At 42.6% G+C, this 21,809-nt stretch overlaps 1 protein-coding gene across 2 annotated transcripts in view; it reads right to left on the bottom strand.

The window, feature by feature from the left end:
- Positions 1-21,462, bottom strand: part of GLG1 (golgi glycoprotein 1) — a 65,070-nt gene extending 43,608 nt beyond the window's left edge. Inside the window, exon 1 of one of the 2 annotated variants that reach the window (XM_079988367.1) lies at positions 21,012-21,462. In XM_079988367.1, the coding sequence (XP_079844493.1) occupies positions 21,012-21,410 (399 nt within the window). In that variant the 5' untranslated portion in view covers positions 21,411-21,462. The remainder of the gene's footprint in view (positions 1-21,011) is intronic. The other variant, XM_079988368.1, reaches the window with a different exon arrangement.
- Positions 21,463-21,809: the final 347 nt, after the last annotated feature.

The raw sequence follows: 21,809 nt of genomic DNA, 5'->3' as shown, positions 1-21,809 counted from the left end.
CTATGCTCATCTGTTCACATTCACTAGCTTTTGGTGGGTAGGGACTTCTTTGTTTATAACACTATGAAGCATCATGTGCACAAATGACTCCATATATTTATGAAATGTTGATAGTTGTACCCATCCCTAATCAAAAGGCCAGAAAAACTACTCAGTTCCTCCAGCCTCATAGCTCCCCGTGCCCCAAGTCACCTTGCTGCTAGCTCCGGTGGAACTCATTCTGGCTCCTAGTCAGAAAGCTGACTGCTATTCCACAACAGCCTTGATTCTGCAAAACTGTAGATGCACAGGCGTCAGCTTCACAATGGGAGCAGCACAGGCTTCAGTGAGCCTCTCTCTGCATTTCCCCTCAACCTGAACTGGGTTGCTTGTTCTCTGAGCTTCCTTGGCAAAGGTCCTTCAGGTTGAGTTCAACCACTGTGCCTTCACAGCTGCTTGTTACTTCTTGCAAAGCAGCCATGTGATATCAGTATTTGCCTCAGTGGGCGAGACCCAGCAGCAATATCTTGGAACACCCTGACCCTTGTGTAATTTTCACCAAGAGACTCAGGTCACATCCTGGATTGTAAGAATTCTTCTCTAGCCCTCCAGGATATTTATGCACTGTAGCTGCAGAGGTGAATGGAAGCACACTCATGCCTCTGCTACCAGCCACAGGACCGAGGGCCACTCAGAGACTGTACCCCCAGTTCCCAGAAAGGATCTTGACAAGGGGAAGAGGAACCTGGCCCTAAATGTCAGCCAGAGAAAGAGCAGCTCCAACAGCTTCTTGCCCTGGGACTGGAGAAGTTAGCAAAGGGCAAAGGACACTCTCATGGCCCCATCCAACAGCCAAAGGGTCAGGAGCCACCGGCTGCTTTCAAGCCAGGGAAGACCTGCCCCACCCAAGCTGGATAAAAGTGCCTGCTTTGTAATTAATTTGTTCTCCTTTCTCTACCTTTTCTCTCCACTACCTTCTTTGTGTGTCTTTTATCTTTTTAGTTTCTAAGCCAGATGGCAAGGCCTGATTTTTTTAAAAAATGTTATCTTTGGCCGACAGTAATTGTGGGTCTGAAAAGTGAGCCCAAAATAACAGTAATAACATGATTTTTAAATAAAATAAGCAAACAATCACACAAGTAGTGATGTTTTATGTTTGGTGCCTCAATGCACAATATTTTTGTCTCATTGCTTATCCTCCTAGTACCCTCACCAGGAAACAGGCTCCAATCCCTTTCTGTATCAACAAAAAACAAATGAAGATATATATGACACATTTGCAGGCAGAGGTCATCCATAACAACTTACAAACAGTAAAAGCTTAAGTATAAATATCAGTATCACTATTGAGCAATATCACTATAGCTAAAAGTAATACACTATTTTATTACACTGGCTAAGGCTCTGTGGGGGAAGAAAAAAGGAGAAGACCATTTCATTTTCTACAGTCTACACAGTGGGTGGAAAGAGACAAGCTTTATATAGTCTTTCAATGAGATCCATATCCCAGCAAACAGGATGTGGTATTTTTAAATGACAAAGGAGTCCACTTCTCTGAAAACAGTTTGCCATAAGCCTATTTAGCACAAAGAGTGTACAAAAAGAGGGCTGCTCTAATCCACAGTGGTCCTACTGAATTGTTTTTTGCTTCTTCCAAGCAAGGCAGCAACAAAGCATTTTAGCCATGTGCCTTCTCATCTGCTAGCAGTGTTCGAAATTACCCAGCCTTTTGCAACTGAATGAAGATGTCCAGGAGCCACCTTTGGCGCCTAACATCTCCACCTGCCTAGGTGCAGTCAGCTGATCTGCTGGGCACAGCGGCAGCAAAAGATGCACGTCTTTTTCTGCACAGCGTACCCCCACCAAACACCAGATTTGCCCATCAGTGCAACAGCAAAGGATGTGTCTTTATTTTGCTGTCACGCAGCCAGGTGAATCAGGTGTTTAGCGGAGTAGAGCGATAGCAAAAAATGCATCTTTTGCTGCCATGCTACCCTGCAACCCCGATTCTCCCTGCATTTTTTGGGTTTTTTTGCAGGGCTGCCTGGATTGGTAGCAGGGCAACAACATCAAAAAATGGCACCTAGACATTTTGTTTTGGCGCCCACAACCTAGGTCCCAGTAGCCACATGACTCCTAGCATTCCTATCTCAGTATCTAACACTGTCTACTAGTCTACTAGGATACACGGCCAAGCTAAGCTTTTTCTTTTTTAAAATATCAGCATAATTTTGTTCATACATCTCGACTGGCCATATACCCCAAACCAGCAATAAATTTTAACAATGGAACAGATACCTATATATAGCCCTAAGATCTTGTTCAGTGGTCTAGGAGCAAATTTAAAATTTATAGTCATCCGCATCAGCAGTGGAAGGGCATGAGCAACCAAGGACCCAGAATGTTTCCAGCCCTGCCAAGTTAAGGTGAGTTAGTCTAAACACCAGCTCATGTTTTCTTCACAAGGGACATGTAAATGAAGCTGCTAAAATGCCCGCTTAATTTCTGTTTCTGATTGAACATGACAATTAAGCTGGCAAACATTACTGGCATTGAAATTTGGATTGCGTTGAAGACAATGTCATTTTCTTTTTTTCTTTTTTAAAATAATTTTTATTGAATGATTCTATGCCACAAAAAAACAATACAACCACACTACCACCAAATACAATCAAGATATAAAAACCACATACATCAATATTTAGTTTGTTATTTGTTATTTACCGTCTTATTTCTTCCCAAACATTCCATACAAAAACACACGTATGTGCAGACACCCACACCCAAAATGATAATAATGAAAGTAAATATTTTTCCCCTTTTATCTTCCAAAATCTTTTCTTCAACTTTGACTTCCTGTGACAATATCATTTTCTTGGTCAAATAAAAACTTCTTCTGGCAAAGCATTAAACATCAGCATACTTTAAGATTACGAACTGCCTTTATTCTAACTGATTTAGTTAGTTCTTATACTTTTTGGGAATGTAAATGTGCTTCCAGTTTTAATTCTAATAAAAGATTTATGCTCCAGGTATGCAAAGTTTGAGCAATGCTGATCTAGTGAGTGGGACCTGCTCCTGTAGCCTTGAACTGCAATAAAGATTGCCCTATATTCATAATGAGAGCAAGCCACAATGGATTTTTCCTGGATCCCAATAAAAGATGCCGTCAAATTTGCTTCCTAAAATGTCCATCACCATCATGGTATGCACAGCTGGGGATTTAGGTTATTTGAACTGTAACACTCAAGGAAAAGGGGGACAAGAAGACAAAGCAGAGGCCATAAACAAATTTTAGTGCCCCCTCCCGAATTTTGTTAAAAAATGTTGGGATTTCCCTCAAGAAAAGCAAGGGCAAGGAAGAATGAAGCCAAATGTCCTCTACTGATTTTACACTGACTGAGATGCAACTTGGATGAATCTTCAAGCCCCTAAGCAATGCATGCTTACTGATCCTAGTAACTTTGCTGAAGTCACATAGCAATAGTCTCAAGAAGGAATCATGAACTCACATTGTTTCTCTAAAACAGTGGTGGCCAAGTCCCCAGAGACTGCTATCTACTCACAGAATTAAAAACTGGCAGTGGTCAAATCCCTTTTTGGGGGGTTCAGGTCTTCCATTCTGTGCAACAATGGAGGGCAGGGCGAGGGGCCAGGACCGGATTCACGATTGACCAAAACCTCCTGGGGATCTACAAGTAGATCGTGATCAACCTGTTGGGACTTCCCTGTTCTAAAGCATTATGGCTCACCAATGAGTTTTGCTGAGAAATGCAAGAGTGGGTGGCTTTTGTGCTGTTCCCTATGATACAAAAACCCATTGATATGCCCACTTTTGCCTCTGATTCTACCCACCACTGGCATATATCCCCTAGGGAATGTGTCTCTCTGGATGAAAAAGGTTCGTCACCCCTGAACTTGAGCTTCAGTCTTCCTAACATTCCTCCACGTAATTTTTTTTTTCTAGCACCAGACCTTTTAGACTGTAAATGTGTCTTTTTTACAGATCTATAAGCAGCTCTAGAAACCTTTTTGGCTGAACAGCAGGATAAAAATGTTTCACATAACCCAGGATAGCTCAGCTGGTAGAGCATGGATATCTCAGGATAATGGGTTCAAGCTCCACATTGGGCAAAAGATTCCTGCATTGCAGGTGGTTGGATTAGAAAACCCTTGTGGTCCCTTCCAACCCTATGATTCTATGACCTACACATTCAAAATTAGAAACTGTCTTCTTTCCTTCTGATAAATAAAAATAACAGAAGTTGGCAGCGTTCAACTGGAATCATAGTTCATCTTCCTTAATACAGATGGCTGAATTATTTTATTTGAAATTTAGAATGTCTCATGCATTAGGTAAAGGTAAAGAGACCCCTGACCATTAGGCCCAGTCGTGACCGACTCTGGGGTTGTGGCGCTCATCTCACTTTATTGGCCAAGGGAGCCAGCGTACAGCTTCAGGGTCATGTGGCCAGCATGACTAAGCCACTTCTGGCGAACCAGAGCAGCGCATGGAAACGCTGTTTACCTTCCTGCCGGAGCGGTTCTTATTTATATACTTGCAGCTGGATGTGCTTTCTAACTGCTAGGTTGGCAGGAGCAGGGACCGAGCAACGGGAGCTCAACCCATCGTGGGGATTCGAACCACCGACCTTCTGATCGGCAAGTCCTAGGCTCTGTGGTTTAACCCACAGCGCTACCCGCGTCCCTGTCCAAACAAACCCCCAACTAGAATAAACAGGCATATTAATTTACACAAGATGCAGTGGTACCTCCGGTTGCGGACAGGATCCATTCCGGAGGTCCAGTCGAATCCTGATGTTCCGCAACCTGAGGGTTGCTTCTGCGCATGCGGCAAAACCCGGTAAAATACTTCCGGGTTTGCCGCGCATGCATCCCGAAGTTTACGTAACCAGGGTGTTATGTAAACGGAGGTATGACTGTATTTTGGCATACTTTTATGGGTTAGGGCACTTCTGGGGACAGGCTGTCAACCTTTATGCCCTATTACGAATAGGTAACGTTTTGGTAAATTTGTTGAAAAGGAAGAATACTTATCCCTTCCAGCAACAAGTAGCAGCTTGCTTGCTTGCTTGCTTGCTACTAAGTTCTCGTGGTCCGCTTCCTTCAAGATCACCCAAAAGATGCAGTCATTGAGCTGTTGCATTCATTAAGCCTACGTTAAATTAATCATAGTGACAGATTATCAAAAGGCAGATGTGTTTGTCTATTGTGGCATTGCAAAGACCAACAGAATCTATGTGGCAGAAGCTTTTGCGGGCCATGGCCCGCTCCAGCACATGTGTGAAATGTTATCCTCAGTTGGTAGATTGTTCATGAAAGCTTTTATTATTCCATTAGCCTTTAAGATGCCACCAGACTTTATTTTTAAAATTAATTAGTTTAAAAGCCAGCCTAAATCAAATATTTTAAAAAAGCAAAGTTTAATTAGAAAAGAGACTTTGACGCAAGCTACCCACGTCCAAGTGACTGACAAGGCACTTCCAACAAAAAGTCATTGTCCAAATTGCCCCCCAAAATTCAGCCAAGGCCACAAAGGAAGCAGAGCACAAGGTAATGCAATAACAGCTTGGCAACCTTCTGGTGGAAGTCCCAGAAGGACCCTCAGCTGAGACTTCATGTGGCCAGAAGCCACAGGATTCTAGAAAATCTCACAATGATGAAGCAACACTTGCCTTGCCTATGTCTAAAAGGGTTCACATTTCATTAAATGCCAAGAACAACCCAACTAATTTGTTTGTGAGCACCTTACACTACTGGAACACTAATGAAGTAGTGGGTAGAGGCATGGTTGTCCCTTAGATGGCACAACAATAATCATCCCTTGTAAAAGCAGATGGTGGAAGTAGATTGCCCATACTTTTAAAACTTTGACGCTTACTCTCATCTCAGTACCTTCTCAACACCCATTAACTACTATTAAGGCCGATTTCAGACTTGAATGGGCTATTTAAAAAATAACTAGAATTTGGTTTTTAAACCTTACAAAATAATATTCAGGGTAAACACATTGAAATTAATGGACCGTTGTATTGGTGGTCTGCATGCAAAGAAAATACATTGTATGTGGGACTGCTTTTGAAAGTGTCCAGCAGCTGTAGCTTGTTCAAAACATGGCAGCCAAGTAGCTGATTAACCTCACTGTTGAAACTGCTGCACCAGCTCTCTTATTTGTTTCGAGGCTAACTGAAAATGCTGGTTATGTGTGACCTTTAAAGTCTTCTGATTTATGAGCAAGATATCTGAAGGACCTCCTCTCCATATGTGAGCCTGCCTGGCTCATTAAGATCATCAACAGAGGGACCCTCTTGTCTGCTCCAAGTCCACATTTCTTTGTTGTTGTGCCTAGACTCAGAACTCCCTGCCTAGGGAGCTCTCATCAGCCTTCTGCTGCTGTGTCAATACCTTTTCCCAAGGATGGGTCGTACAGCTTAGCCTTATTATACTCGTACAAATCTATTCCATTATTATTGCTGCCATTTTTTAGAATCATAGAGTTGGAGGAGACCCCGAAGTTCATCTAGCCCAACCCCCTGCAATGCAGGAATATGCAGCTGCCCTTTCAGGGATCAAACCTGCAACCGCAGCATAATTAGCGCCACACTCCCAATTGAGCTATTCTAAGTGGTTCATTGTTAATGGTGTTTTTTGTTTGTGGCATTTTATTATTGTGTTAACTGCCTTAGACTGCACAAGGAAAGACAGACTATAACATATACTTATATCCCACTGATTGCTCCCTACCATCTATTTACAGCAATAACTACTGTTTTAGAGACCTTAGAACTAGCTACTCTTCAAATATCCGCAAATACTGGAAATTCCAACTGAAGTTCCTGTTCACCTTTTACTGGTCTCAAAGCCCTACCAGATCATTTCATTTAAGCATAGACCGGTCTTTGTCTGCTTGGTACCCTCAGATATTTGGACTACAACTCCCATCAGCCCCAGCATTAGCACTGACACTCCTTTAGTAGGAGGAACAGAGTAGACTCATGCAAGCAAGAAGACTGAAGTTGAAAAGTGTCCCCAGCACAGTTTTCACGGCTGTTACACTGAGCATAACTAATTATGCTTTAGCTTTTAGTAATGTCTTGCTCTGGCTTTCCTTTGCAAAGTCTTGCTATGAAACGAGATTTTTCATACATTTGAGCTAGAGGGAGGAATTTTTTTTCCTCGGTCAGCATTTTCATTGTACAAGTCCACCTGGAATGGCTCCCTCCTACTAAGAACTGCAACATCTGTATCTGCTTTGAGATAAGCCATTTGCTTCATTTTTAAAAAAGTGAACAGAACTTTTAAAAAGAGCTCACTCAGCAGGAATCCCAAAGGACTATGCTATGATAGTTCAGTTGGTAGAGCATGAGACAGGGTTAAAGCACCATGTTGGGCAAAAGATCCCTGCATTGCAAGCAGCTGGATTACATGAGCCCCATGAGCCCTTCCAAATCTACAATTCTATATTCTATTCTGGTTAGAATATCAGGAGATACAACAACATGGATGCCAAGCAGCTCCCTCCCTCTTGCCCCCTAATACTACCCCCTAACCAGTAAGATATACTTCTTGGCTTGACATTAGTTACATACATTTACTCTTACTGTGTTTTAAATATGAACCCCATGGGTTCAGCACACAGCAGTTGTCAGTCAGTGGAACTGAAAGCATGCAAGTATACTATCTGGACTCCTTCCTTCAATCAACCCAGAGTCTTTGGCCAATGAGCAGCAGTCCTGATCAACATCATAGTGCAGATCCAAGACAACCCCAGCACGCTGAACTACAAAGAATAATCATGCAGGAACCAACAGGCAGCTGAAGTCTATTAAACTCTATTGGCAACCCACAGCATAATTGGAGAGCATGAATTGTGCAGAAAGAGACATACAAAGCAAACTATTCTAGATGGCCCAATCAAGCTAAACCAGCCACAGTGCTACAGGGAAAGAGAGAAAACCCAAAGCCATTAGCATCTACCGTAATTCTGCTAAAAAGATAGAAGAGCTGGCCAGTACCAGAGCTGCTTTTTCAAAATGATTTAGAAACATTAGCTAGTGGCAGCCTGCATGTTAGCAGGTACAGACAGATATTCACATGTAGATCCAGGTGCACATATATAACCTGTTTTGAAACATTAGCACTAGCTGTCAATTGGATTTAATCTGATTTTGTCAGAGAACATCTTCTCCCATACAAATCCACCAATACATAAGATATTCTAATGAATTCCACTGCACGAGGCTAACATCCACTAGAAGTAGGACCTCCCCTGTTGCAGACCCAATTTTGTGGATCCTCTGCCAAGAAAACACCACACAATATCTTCCCTGCTAACTAGCACTTTTGCTTCTACTGGCCTTTGATCATTATATGACTTTGCTCCTGTGCTGCCTTCATCTTGCTAATAGATTGCATGTTATGAGTTTCACTGTTATCCTAGTTTGTGAACTGCTTTTCAAAATACAAATATTATTTAACTGTGTATAAATGTTTAATAAATTTAAGCCAACACAAGGGGGAAGCCTCTTGCTGAGTTCTGCTGAGCACAGTAACCACAAATTTGTCAAGTAAGTAGCAGCTATGTCTTAACAAGTGCTTGCATATCACGCCTGTCAGCTGCCATCTTACTGGAGAAACTGTCAATATATCTAACTAACTCAGAAATGACCGATCTTGTCCTGTTCAACACCTCTGCACAGCACACTTTGTACAGAAGTCAGTGGATCCATCAATCACTCAATAGTGCCCAAATAGTCATGACAACCTGCACCACACACTCAACAAAAGGTCCTTCAGCAAAAAAGGAGAGACATTAGTAGTCAATACTTTCACTTTGGAAGATACTTGGATTCTCAACTCATTCATTAGCTGGAATTGTGAGGATACATGATCATATCACTTATATTCCTCAAACAAAAACTCTCAAATCCAAACAACCACATATATCATTAAGATTAGCTGTGAGTTATAAAATCCCTGTACATAGACCAACTCAGTATTGCACTGTTCTGCCTGCTCAACCTTTGCAGGTTTCCTAATTGACTGCATTTTGCATTCCTTCTTCAAGAGCATGTGAAATTATTGTGGTCAGAATATCAATGTCATTAGTAAGCCAAAGGCAACGGTAACATTAACATTTGACAGGTTTGTTGTTCTGACCACAATGGCAGTAATGTTGAAAGTTATGGCAGTAATGTTGAAAGCATCTATGCACTTGTTCAGTTTGCAACATGTATTACTTTTGCATCAGTTTGAAGTAATCCATGATGCACTCCCCCCTCCCCCCCGGTTGTCATTTATATAATCAAAGTTTGAGGATCACTGTTTGAGGTTTACTGTTGGTGGCTGCATGTTTATACATGAGAGCAATCTGTCTACAGTCAAGTATGCTCTCCACTGTGCATCAAAGGTGAAAACATTTTTTCCCCATTATTATATGGTAGGTCTGGGAAAACTCCTGGTCTGAAATATTGCTGCTGCCAGTCAGTATGGACAAGACTGAGATCAAGGAGCTTCCTATGAGACTTAACCTTCACATTTCCCAAAGGTACTCTCATTTGGAAACTTACTTAGATGGACACCAAAGTGCTTCTACAAATACAATACAGATGCTGGCATTTAATTTATTCTCATTTGCCTTTTTTAAAAAAGATGTCTTTAGAAAGTCTTTAAGAGCAAAATAATAGTGAAAAGGCCACAATGTCCATTTTGCATCTGGAGGCAACAGCACAACACACGACAGCATATTGGGTTAGACATATTAATAGATCAAACAGTTCAAGAATTGCAATCCAACACTCAAAGGTTTTTGACTGTGCACAGGCACACAAGGAATCACCAAAAAAATAAATAAATCCCACCTATAGTTTGTACCCATTTTCCAGGTCCTGCATTCCACACCCTAATTCTAGCTGCCATTTGCACCTACACTCTGAATTCGTTCTTCATGTATATGGGCAAACAGCATTATTCCACACATCATCATACTAGGGACTATCCAAAGTCACAATGGGGCTTTGACATGATTTTCTTACTGCACCAGCTGCAGGAAAAATGCTGAAAATAGAGATGCCCTTGCATATAGTCTTCATATACCTGACAAAGGTCTTTGACCTCGTCAGCCAAAAAGGACTCTTCACACTGCTCAACAAGATAGGATGCCCACCTAAGCTTCAGAAGAAGATTGTGTCCTTCCACAAGAACATGAGCAGCACCATCCAATATGACTGCTCACTCTCAGACGCCTTCCCTATAATAAGGCCTATATTTTGATATTTTTCTTCCAACCAATGTTTACAGCAGATGAGCCCCCAAAACACACATTTGTCTGTAAATGCATGGGCTTATACCTGTACTATTAGAAATCTGTCATTTGATTGAGCATCACAGTATGGTTCAGATCATTGGTTTGGTTACACAGCTGCTAAACAGGGCCAGTGCAGGCTTAGAGATATGGAGATAATCCAAACTAGCCCAGTAGTTGCCACATTCAAGCTTCTCGGTGAATATTCATTCCTTAATGGAAGGTTCAGCTGTGTCAATATTGGTTAATTGAAGACACAGATCAGTGAACAATAAATTATAGCTCTGATGATGAGAAGCTAATGCAAAAGGGTAGAACAGTTTACATCCTGGTTCCATTTATTCTCCCTAAGGCGTAAGGGCGCCAATATGCAATGCCACCCTGCAGAGTCACACACATACCCAAATAAATATATTATATCTCTTAACTTTATGAGAGAATCTCTCTTCCTCTCTTTGGTGGAACTAAAGCTTAACACACATACAGTACACAAATACAACATTTCATGCCATCTTTAAGCTGGACTCCTTGCTCCCCTCATCCTACCTTCCAGAAATAGCTGGTACAATTTTCTGCCTCCTGCCTCAGTGCTAACATAAAACTATGAACTGACTCACAGAACAAAAGCAGCAGGACCTTTGCTCTCACACATATGAGGATTTCTCCACAAAGGACATTAACACAGCACAGGGCAGAATCAGGAAACCCAGATCAGAACACCCAGCAGTTATCCTACATGTAAATTAGGTGAGAATCTCCTCCCCATTCATCTCAGATAGCCCTTTCCTCCCTCTTTACATAATCAATACAAAATGAGTTATTTCCATATCATATGGACACTTTTCAGCATTGCTTGTTTCCATTAAAATGTTTTCTATAAAACAATATGTATTTAATTCTGAAAAGATCAGAAACTTTGGGTTTCACAAAAGTTGATCCATAGACTTTAGGGACATCAAATAGCAGGGAGATTTTTCTTTAAACTAAAATGGAAACTTGCAAAGTATGCTCAACACCAGATCTGAGATAGGAGATATATATTTACTTGACACAAGACAGGCTAAGCATCTGCCAGCAAAAGCCTACCCACTTAAGATCACCATGTGCCCAAAATTGCTTGCTTCTTTGTTCTGGTTCAAATACAGTGGCACCTTGGGTTACTGACACTTCAGGTTACAGAACCCAGAAATAGCACCTCGGGTTAAGAACTTTGCTTCAGGATGAGAACAGAAATCGTGCGGCGGCAGTGTGGCGGCAGCAGGAAGCCCCATTAGCTAAAGTGGTACTTCAGGTTAAGAACAGTTTCAGGTTGAGAACGGACCTCCAGAACAAATTAAGTTCTTAACCCGAGGTACCGCTGTAAATGTTTTCGTACCAGATCTAACCTAAGAAAGAGAATAAAGCTTTGGGTCAAAGAGAAAACAGAGATCTACAAGAAATCCCTCAAGGAAGGTCTAGGCCTCTGCTCCACCTGCAACGTCACAAAACAGATCTAATAGGCAAAACAAACAATTTGAAACCAAGTTCCCCCCTAGCCTTAACTCTGCAACTGTTGGAGTAGAAAAGTACAGAAGGCAATGGTGAGAAAGGGAGGGAGGAAGAATAGGGGAACGAGAAGGAAGCAGCAGAGAGGGTCACGGGGTTGGGTAGAGTCATGGGGCACCATGAAGGACATTAACTCCAATGTGAACCGGATGCCCAAGTGCAGGAGCTGGAGAAGCAGCTGGAGAAGCAGAATAAGCAGCTCCACATCCACAGTGCCAGTGGAGCTCCAGGCGACAGCCCTAAAAGGTTTCTTGGCTGCCTTTGCTGCCATCCCCTGCCACCACCAGGAGCAACTGTCTGCTGCAGGGCTTGCCCAAACAATGCCAGGCCCAAGCAGCCTCTGTTGAGCAAGAACAGCACAACAGGAAGCAGCCTAGTGCCAGCAGACAATTCAGCAGTAGAGGGAGTCAAGGAGAATACAAGCCTCCTAGATGAAGTGGAGCCACTGGAGGCTAAGGAGCTGGAGCAGCTGCCCAGCTGAGGAGATTCACCTGGCTCACAGTACCAAAAGGTATGCCTCTTTTATGCTGTGTGAGCCAGGTGATCTATGGGGCACTGCTACCCCACAGATCAGCTGATTTGTGCAGCAGGCTTGCTGCTCTGCAGACCAACTGATTGCTCATGCCAGCCAGCCAGATGGAGATGTTAGGCACCAAACCTGGCACCCGGACATCTTCATTGCCTCACAAAAGGCCAGCAGCCTGTCTTAAAATGCAACTAGCACCTAGCTAATTTTGAACACTGCTTATACCTTCAACATTGTCACTGTAGTTCTCTTGTGCTGTTGCTAAAACCGCAAATATCCTACTCACCAACTCCAAGCCACAATGTCAGGCAGGTGACAGCTACCATTTTTTAAACAGATACCCCATAGCATTTGCACATACAAAAATAGTGGCAATGTTGGCAGCTTAAGAGTTTTCTTATTAAGCCATATAAATTCTTCTAAGGAAATCTATAAAAATTTCTAAAGAAATGAATAAAGACATTCTGGGGACCCCTGCCATAACAAATCCTACTTTGCCAGAGTTACGATTGGGAAGAACATAGAGATCACTTCCAACCACAACCACCTATCCCAAGAAAGTGAATCAGCTTCACTCAGCTTCACCACCAACACACTGAAGGCCATGAAGACCAAGGACACAGAATGTTGAGAAACAACCTTTCTTATCCCACTTGTTCTCAGCCTGCATATGAGTAATTTCTAACAGGCACAACTGTTCTAAAAACCATATGCACCTAATAAAAGTTTGGTTAAGGAAGAACACTATTTCTCTGTACAATTCCTGCACAAAGGTGGAATCCAAATCCGTTACTTTTACTGCGTTTCCCTGAAGTATCTGTTCAGCTCAGATTCCATGGAACCTGCAACATACTGAGGGGAAAAACAAGTACAATGAGTTTTCTAGAAGATTCGTTCAGAGCATGAAAGCAAACACAGTTTTAACACAGTTGAAACTAGATAAGTGAAAAGAAATAGAACTGCCAGAGCATTCAAGTAAGAGCAGTTAAAACACAAGCATGACTCATCACCACAGCAATCTATTACCCTGTGGTTAGAGAGATGAAGGAGTGGGGATTATCTACCTTAACTAATCAAACTGCAGTGCAGGGGCCTAGGGAAGAAGACCACTCTAATCAGCTTCCCTTCCTCCAAAGGCTTAAGACACATCCTCAGAGTACATCAATCCCTATTTGCTTCAGTTCATGCTTCTTACTCAAGCTATACAAGTGTGAACATGAGAATCTTGTCCAGACTCTGCTGGAAATAGGTAAACTACCTGCTTACTACATTTTTATTGGCAACTACCCATTAATGAGCCTTAACTAATGAGTTAAACAGCTATACTAACTGCTTAATGACTGAAACTCTTCTAGTGACACTGCTGCAAATCTCCAGGCACCATCTGCTCACTTAAATTTTCATACTGACAGGAAGTTATCATGCCTGTCTTATTGCAAAAGGCACAGGCAAAAGAATAAAGGCATTCAAAACATTTTACAATGACACAACAGTTAAACATGATATCAATTCAAGAACAGTTAAACACGATATCAATTCAAGAACACCAGGCACACGTGCAAACACTTGCTGGAATCCCCTATTAAACATATACATACATAAAGTTTTCCATGTAGCTTTTTTTAGACATGCCATCTTGGCACAACAGCCAGGCTGGGATCAGCAGCCATTTGGCTCTACCTCCCACACCCCTGAACTGTCTCCTACATACCACCTCTCTGCATGAAACTTCATTATGTACCATTATGAAAGCTCTGGTGCTTGAATTTGCTTATTTTCTTCTTTCTTCCTCATTATTTTTCTTTTTGTATCATATTGTATCATATTTGTATCATATCATTTTTGTATCATTTGTATCATATTTCTTTTTGTATCATAAGCCATTTTTTAAAACTGTCAACTACTTTGCGTGGTTGGTTTAGCCATCCAACCCCAAACACTCACCAAGCTACAAAAGCAACAGTGGCAGGAAAATAAACCAAGCTCTGGAAAAGCAAGTTATGACTTGTTTGCTCATCTATGAGACAACTCTTAAACAAACTGTAGCTTAGTGTTATGTAGGAAGGCAGTAACAACAGTCTTTGTTTTTTGTAATTAGCATAAGTATCCACTCATTGATGATTTTCTTTGTTATTTTTACAATGTTAATGCTTTAAAAGTCTTGATCAACACTTAATTGGTTAGTTCATTAAAGCAGTCACATTCCAATTTGTAATAACAACATATGTAGGTTTACTTTTAAACCCAGAAAAGTTATTGCAATATGCAAGAGGCATAATAGCACATTTTAGCCCAGAGAAGAGTGGCAGGGGACAGAAGACAAAACCAAAGCTAATTTATCATGAATGCAATGCTCCGCTCCTAATCTACCCAAGGACAGGAACCCTGTTGAGCACTGATGTTTTGTTACTCCATCCCCTTCTGGGATAAAGGTGGTATTTACAAGTCATCCACTCTACCCATAACTTCATGGACACAAATGAGGTCAAGGGTTTCAGGCTCAGCAGTTTCATTAAACTAAGATCAAATAGTGACCTACAAATTGTTGTCATCAACAACTTTGTTACTGCAAATTACTTTAAGCTAAACTACCGTAACTGAGAATCACTGCAAAATATTCACCTCTTTTCTTGAAGTTATGTGACACTTGCAAATTTTACTAACATTCTATTTTCACATTCACCTTTCATCAGTTCATTGTCCATCTAGTAACAACACTTACACATATATAATATGTCTATTCAGAAGTTAAGTCTCACTGAGGACTTACTCTGGGGCAGCAGTCCCCACACTTACCTGAATGCAGTGGGACCTAAAAGAAGGACCTGCCTTCTTTTAAGGGCAAGTGTATTATAATGGTTAGAGTGTTGAACTATGACGTGGGAGACCAGAGTTCAAATCCCTACTCGGCCATGAATTTCTTTGGGTGACCTTGGGCCAGTCACTGTATCTCAGTCTAACCTACCTCACAAATTTATTGTGTGGATAAGTTGGGGAGGGAAAACTATGTGTACCACGAACTTCTTGGGGGGAAAGGTGGGCTATAAAGTGTAATCAATAAAAAATAAAAAAATGATTTGAGCTTGTTGTTTTATCTTTCTCTTTGGACAATTGTTTCTCAGTGCAAATAAATATGTACAACTCCTTTAAGACAAAACATGCCAGACTCACTGTTCAAGATGCTTTGCAGTCCAGAGGTACATGCCAATAGCATGGGTAATGTTTCTAATGGACTAATAAATTTTCTGGGCACCTTTCTGAAAGGTTCTGTTACTTATTGGCAGAAGTGGGCAAAAAAAGCACTCTGTTCCACAAGAAGGTACAAGACAGCATCCAAGCAAAAGGCACACTGACCCAGCTCACACTTAACACTTTTTGGTCCATGTTCTTGGAACAAGCAATGAGCAAGAGCATTCCTTCCCCCATCTCCTCCTCTCTCATTCCCAGCTGCAAAACAGAGTTTTTCTGGTTTGTTAAAACCAGTCTTCCTGTTGCAATGTAATGGAGAAACTGTGATTTAACAAAACAGTCTCCACTGGAGGTTGTGATAAGGAAGCACTTATTTAAGTTTGTTGCTCTTTTCCACTCCAGCAAGCTATACTTTGTTGGACCAGGAACATTACACCCAAACCCAGAGAACACTCTTTGATTAAGTGGCTTATACATTTTCTAAATAAACTAGGTCAGTATGTGACAATCCAAATACTTCAAATTCCAGACAAAGCATGATCCTGCACACCACAGAATGGCGGCTCTATGAAGATAACAGATGTTGTCAAAACCAGTCTACACCCATCACAAATATTACACATATTAGGTTATCTGCTGAATTTAAAGCAACTTGACAGCTCTTAACACACACAAATCAGATAGCAGCATGAGAAACGCTTAGGCTAAAAAACTGAACCCTCTGGGTGACATTCCAATTCAACAGAATTTGATGATGCGAACAGCGTTCGAAACTCCCATTGTTCTAGATACGTTTTGCAAAATGGAATTTCATTAGCATGAGCAATTTTTGAGCTCTGGGTGCAGTACTGCTCCTAAGATTTCAGATTAAAACTGCAGAGTAGAAGGAAAGGAGGACCTTTTTCTGCCTCCCCACTTCCAGCCACTCTCTAAAGACTGGAGAAGAGACCCTCTTAAGAATATTAGGGGGACAGGCAGGGGAAGCATGGCTGTTTTTTGCAGTCTTCAGATGAGGACTCGACCATGTGAAAAATGAATATAAGATTTTAGCTGCAGTTCATTCATTTTCAGCTTTGTACTGTTATTAAAAAAGTGTGCCTAGACATTCCATTGTTGCGCCAAAAACCTAGGTTTAAGGTGCCATTTAGCTCCTAGCTTTCATATCTCAGTTTCTAACAGTGGATGCAAATGCATCTATACCTCCAGGCTCTAAATGGAATAGGCAAAAGGGAAGGACAGCCCTCCAAGGAATCCAAGCAGAAGTGTCACCTCTTGTCAAACAAGCAGTATCTTTATTCGCTCTAAAAGCTCTTGTAAACCATAGAAGAGGCAGTATCATCCAACAGAAATCAGAGCTATATCTCAATGTCCTGAATGAACTAATAGGTTTCTGCCATACCACTACATCTCCAACTCAAGTCTGCTTACATTAATTTCTCACTGCTACACTACCTATTGGATTTTTAACTGATGATACAAGACAAGAAAGTGAGAAAGGAATGTAACATTTTAAATGTTTTTTATGTCATAGAAAAAGGGTTCCTAGTCCCCACCCCTTAAATTAAGGGTATGAAATTAAAATGATTACAGCACAACCCAGTTGGGAGTCCCAGTTAGTTCAATGGGCCTTAGACACAGTCATGTATATACAGCATAGGATTGCTGTACAAATGATAAAACAATTTTGTACAATGTAGCACAGAGTGGGAACAATATAAACTGCAAAAATATGTTACTAAACTGAAGCTGCAATGTTTTACAAACTATAAACACCAATCTGGAGTAAGCATTACTGATTCAGTAGAATATACAGGTAAATCAGAAAATTGTAAATTTAAAAGAAAGGCAATTACTCAGATGTAGGAATCTGAAATCCCCAGTGTGATCATGTGGATGTAGTAACTCCATGTGTCTAACAATATTCAAAACTTTTCAAGTACATTTTAGTAACCCATGCAACCATTCTTTAAGAAAGGTGAGTATATCTCTATATTGCAGGTGGCTGCTGGTGAGTGTGTGAACATCCCTATAATATAATCAACAAATCACAGTATTAATTTAGCAACAAAATTGTCTATTTAGCTAAATTATGTACCCATTATCAGTACATAACATATTGTGACATACACGAGCAAGCACTTTGACTCTGCACACCCCTCCAATGAAGGCTGCAGCACCCTCTAGGAGTTTTGACTGTGGAGAACTAGTGTTATGTCTGTGGCTTATGAAACCTTACTTCTCTGATACTGCTACATCTTAAAGCACATTCATACAGAGAACTAAAGGGCACACCTGTACAATAAATACTCGACAAGTGTCAGCTACAATTAGTTAGGCATAATGACTAAGAGACTGAGCTATCAGTAATCAAATATCCCTAGTTCAATTCTCTCCTCTGGAATAACCTCACTAGGTGGCCTTAAACAAGCCAGTCTCTCAGCCTTAGTCACCTACTTCACACCCCCACCACACTCTATCTGCTTTACAGAGAACATTAATACTGTAATATTACAAGGTTGTTGTAAGGATTACAAGTTAATAAATGTGAAGTGCTTTAAATACCTGAAAGCTCTACAAACATTGTAAGAAATAGGCCACAATCCAGAGAGGCATACACACCACATTCTGCATTATGCTTGTTCATGCTGAAGATATACTGACAATGAATGTCAACTCACAAAGTTCAGTTTGTGAACTGCACTCCAAGCAATGACACCAAGAGATAGGAAACCATCCAGACATAATTCATACTTGTTCAGGCACAGCACCTGCACACAGAGGGACAAATATGGGACCCTGTTTCCACTCCTCACCATCAAAACAGTATGCTGGGCCATTAGATCAGTGGTTGTGCATGCTTCCTGTGTCTCAATCCAACCCTGCAATGCAGTCTAATTGCTTAAGTTCAAGCCAGGAACGATGTTGGAGGGATACATAAATGTGACACAGAACTCCTGACCCCTGCAATACTGCATATCACAAACCAAGGAAAGAGGGAATGAGTGGGAATGGTGATTCGTTCACATTGCCTTCACTTAGTTTGGCTCAGCCAGAAAGTGAAACACTTTCTGAATGCAGGAACTTACCCATCTATAAATGCAATGCTAAACAATGAATTCAAAAATTCAAATCCAATGTTAATGTCACAGCATCAGATGACTGTTAGGGCTCTTTATCTTTTAATTTAAATAAGTAAACAATCTCACTTTAAAGAACAAACTATGTTTCAGTCATTTATTTAGAAAAGTTTATAAACAGTTTAATCACAAAATAAGTGTTTTACATACTTTCATTAAAATATTGGTGGAGGGTTCACTTTTAAAATATATCCCCCCAAAATCTCACAACCAGCAACCTTTTCTGCTTGCAGCAAATTTCTATGCACATTTTCTCACCAAGGTTGGAAGGTTCAACTGATATGCTCTTCCTTGGACTTCTCCCAGAATCAGTTGCATTGCCAGAAGTGCCCAATGTAGCTCTAATGTGATGGGACAGTGTATCTGAGTACAGTGGTACCTCTGGTTAAGAACTTAATTTGTTCTGGAGGTCCGTTCTTAACTTTAGGTACCACTTATCTAATGGGGCCTCTCGCTGTTTATGCGCCACCACCACATGATTTCTGTTCTCATCCTGAGGTAAAGTTCTTAACCAGAGATACTACTTCCGGGTTAGCAGAGTCTGTAATCCGAAGTATTTGTAACCTGAGGTACCACTGTACAAGATTGTGGGAAACACTCCTGTACTGACTTAGGTTGCACTGGGATCTAGGGTTCTCAGGATGTCCAACTTAGAGCTTCCTAAAAATTACCCCACTTCTTATGAAAACACACAGAAATAGCCAGACAGAGACCTAAAATAAACTTGGTTAATTTCTATTCAGAGAAGGTATCTCAAAGAATGACAATGAGCAGTTAAGTTATTTCTGAGACTTGTACATCCTATATTGAACCATAGAAACACAGATAACCATCCTATATTGAACCATAGAAACACAGGACAGGCCATAAGGCAATGGTAAAGCATCTGTTTTGTGTGCTACAGTTTGCAAGGTCAGTCCTCAGCAACTCCAGGTAGGTCTGGAAATGTCCTCTATATGAAAACCTGCAAGACCCCACTGCCAGTCAATGTAGACACTACTGAGCTAGACAGAGCAATGATCTGACTCAATATAAGGCAGCTTCCTCAGTTCCAATTTTTCTGTTTACAAGCAATAACTTGTGTAACAATCTAGTAACTCCAGCTAAACTTACAACAATTTCTATCAGCAGTAACTCTGAATTCATGCATTCCTGCCAAGCTAGCTAGTCTGAAGCTGGAAACAGATTGTCAACCTAAAGTTGCTTCAAGAATAGGCATATTACATGCTGATATTGAAAACAGACCCACAAATGACCCAACACAAAATGCCATACTCCCTATGGCAAGAGATCAATTACTTTTCCCATACGCATCTCAAATTGCAAACTATTATTTGCTCTACAGCTGCTAAAGTGAACCTGTAGTTGACTTATGATTAAAAGCCACAAGTGTTACTAGCCTGACCGCACACACACCTACCTATATTAGTCATTTGTGGCACAGTGTGTGAAAGAAAAAGAAGGCTCTTGTATTTACAAAAGCCTCCCTCCATGGACAGAGGAGATTCTTGTCGCAAGCAGCCAGGTAAGGAGGCAGCCAGGTAAGGAGTTTTGCCAATCCTGAATTATAGGATCAAGCTGTCTACCTCTGTTGGAATAGAAATAGCAGGATTGATTCACTTTAACACAACTCAACCAGCCACGAGGGTGTGACCGAAAGACAATCCCTACTCAAAAAGTACCCAGCATAAGCTTTATCTTCAAGAACATCACAATGGGGGGGGGGGGACTATCATGATAAGTATATTCATCTGGGCCAATTCCCTGAAACAGCAACGTTTTTCTCTCTCTGCTCCTTTCCCCGTTTTCTTTTAAACTATGAATGCCAGAAATTGGCAACACCGCTGTCGGCAGGCCTGCCTGAGCCAGAAAACGGGCTCTGCCCACAGAAGTGTCCTCGCTTTCCCGTGTAGCCCTTCGGCCTTTTCCCTTGAAAACAAGGATTTGCTCCTGCGCCAGAAGGGAAAGAGAGCTACTGGCCAAGGGGCTGCACTTGCTCCCTAACTCTTGGCAACCGAGGCCAGGAGGAGCTATGCATGCGCGCATGGTCCTGGCCGCAGACCTCCATCCTGGACGCCACTTCTTGGTTACACCGGAGAGTGACGGAGGACAGAGGTAAACCTGGGTCAGATGCAGGTTTCCTAAAATTGCCAGGAGAGGCTATGTGCATTGCTCCGCACCTGGGCTGGCCTCTCCCTGCAGCCGCCCGCCGCAAAAAAGTTGCTCCATGGGGGTCCACTGCCCCGAAGCCCTCCCCCTCCCCCGACCTCAGTTTCCCCACCAGCTAGGAGGGGCTCCCCGCCCCGCTCACCTCCCGCACGTCCTGCAGGCACTCGAGGACGGCCAGGTTGTTGGCCCAGCTGTGCTTGGGGCAGACGCGGGTCACGTCTTCGCGGCACACCGGCTCGTCCGCCAGCTTCCAGCCGCCTCCCGCCGAGGAGCCCCCGCGGGGCAGACGGCCACCCCCAGCTCCGCCTCCGCCGCCCCCCGGGAGTGCTCCCAGCCCCAACTGAGGCAGCGGCTGGCCCCCCAATCCCCCTACGGCCGCCGGCTGCTGCCCCGGGAACCCCTGGGCGGCCCCGACCGCCGCTGCCCCGCCTTGCTGCTGTGCCCGGGCTGACCCGAGAGCCACGAGCAGCCAGAGGAAAGGGGCGGCGAGGAGAGGGCCCGGCCCGCGTCTCCGGGCCGGGACACGTCCGCACGGCGCCATCTTGGATGCGACTCCTCTCCTCAGCTCCGCTCGGCCCGGCCCGGCCTCGCTGCCTTAGGCCCCGCCCGCCGCAGCCTGCGCGCGCAACGCCAACGGCACTGGCAGTCACGCCCACCGCCTCTCGGAGTGCGTAAGGACGGCGGCGACGTCGCCGCGGCGAGCAGAGCGAGGCAGGTGACGTCACCACATAGCCAGAGGAAAGGGTTGGTTGTCGGAGAGCGGCGCGACACCTACTGGCAGGTCTTTCAGGGAAAAGAACCGGAATGGCGCTTTCCTCTGTCGCCTCTCTCTCTCGTCATACACCCCGACCCTCTAACTTTCCCCTAAAGTTATTCTAATTTTTAGGAAATTCTTTCTTGCCCATAACAGCAAGACCACTTATTTTTATCAAGTTAAGAT

Source organism: Podarcis cretensis (genome assembly GCF_951804945.1).
Source record: "Podarcis cretensis genome assembly, chromosome: 8".
Lineage (NCBI taxonomy): Eukaryota > Metazoa > Chordata > Lepidosauria > Squamata > Lacertidae > Podarcis > Podarcis cretensis.
This window is presented reverse-complemented; position numbering and strand designations above follow the sequence as displayed.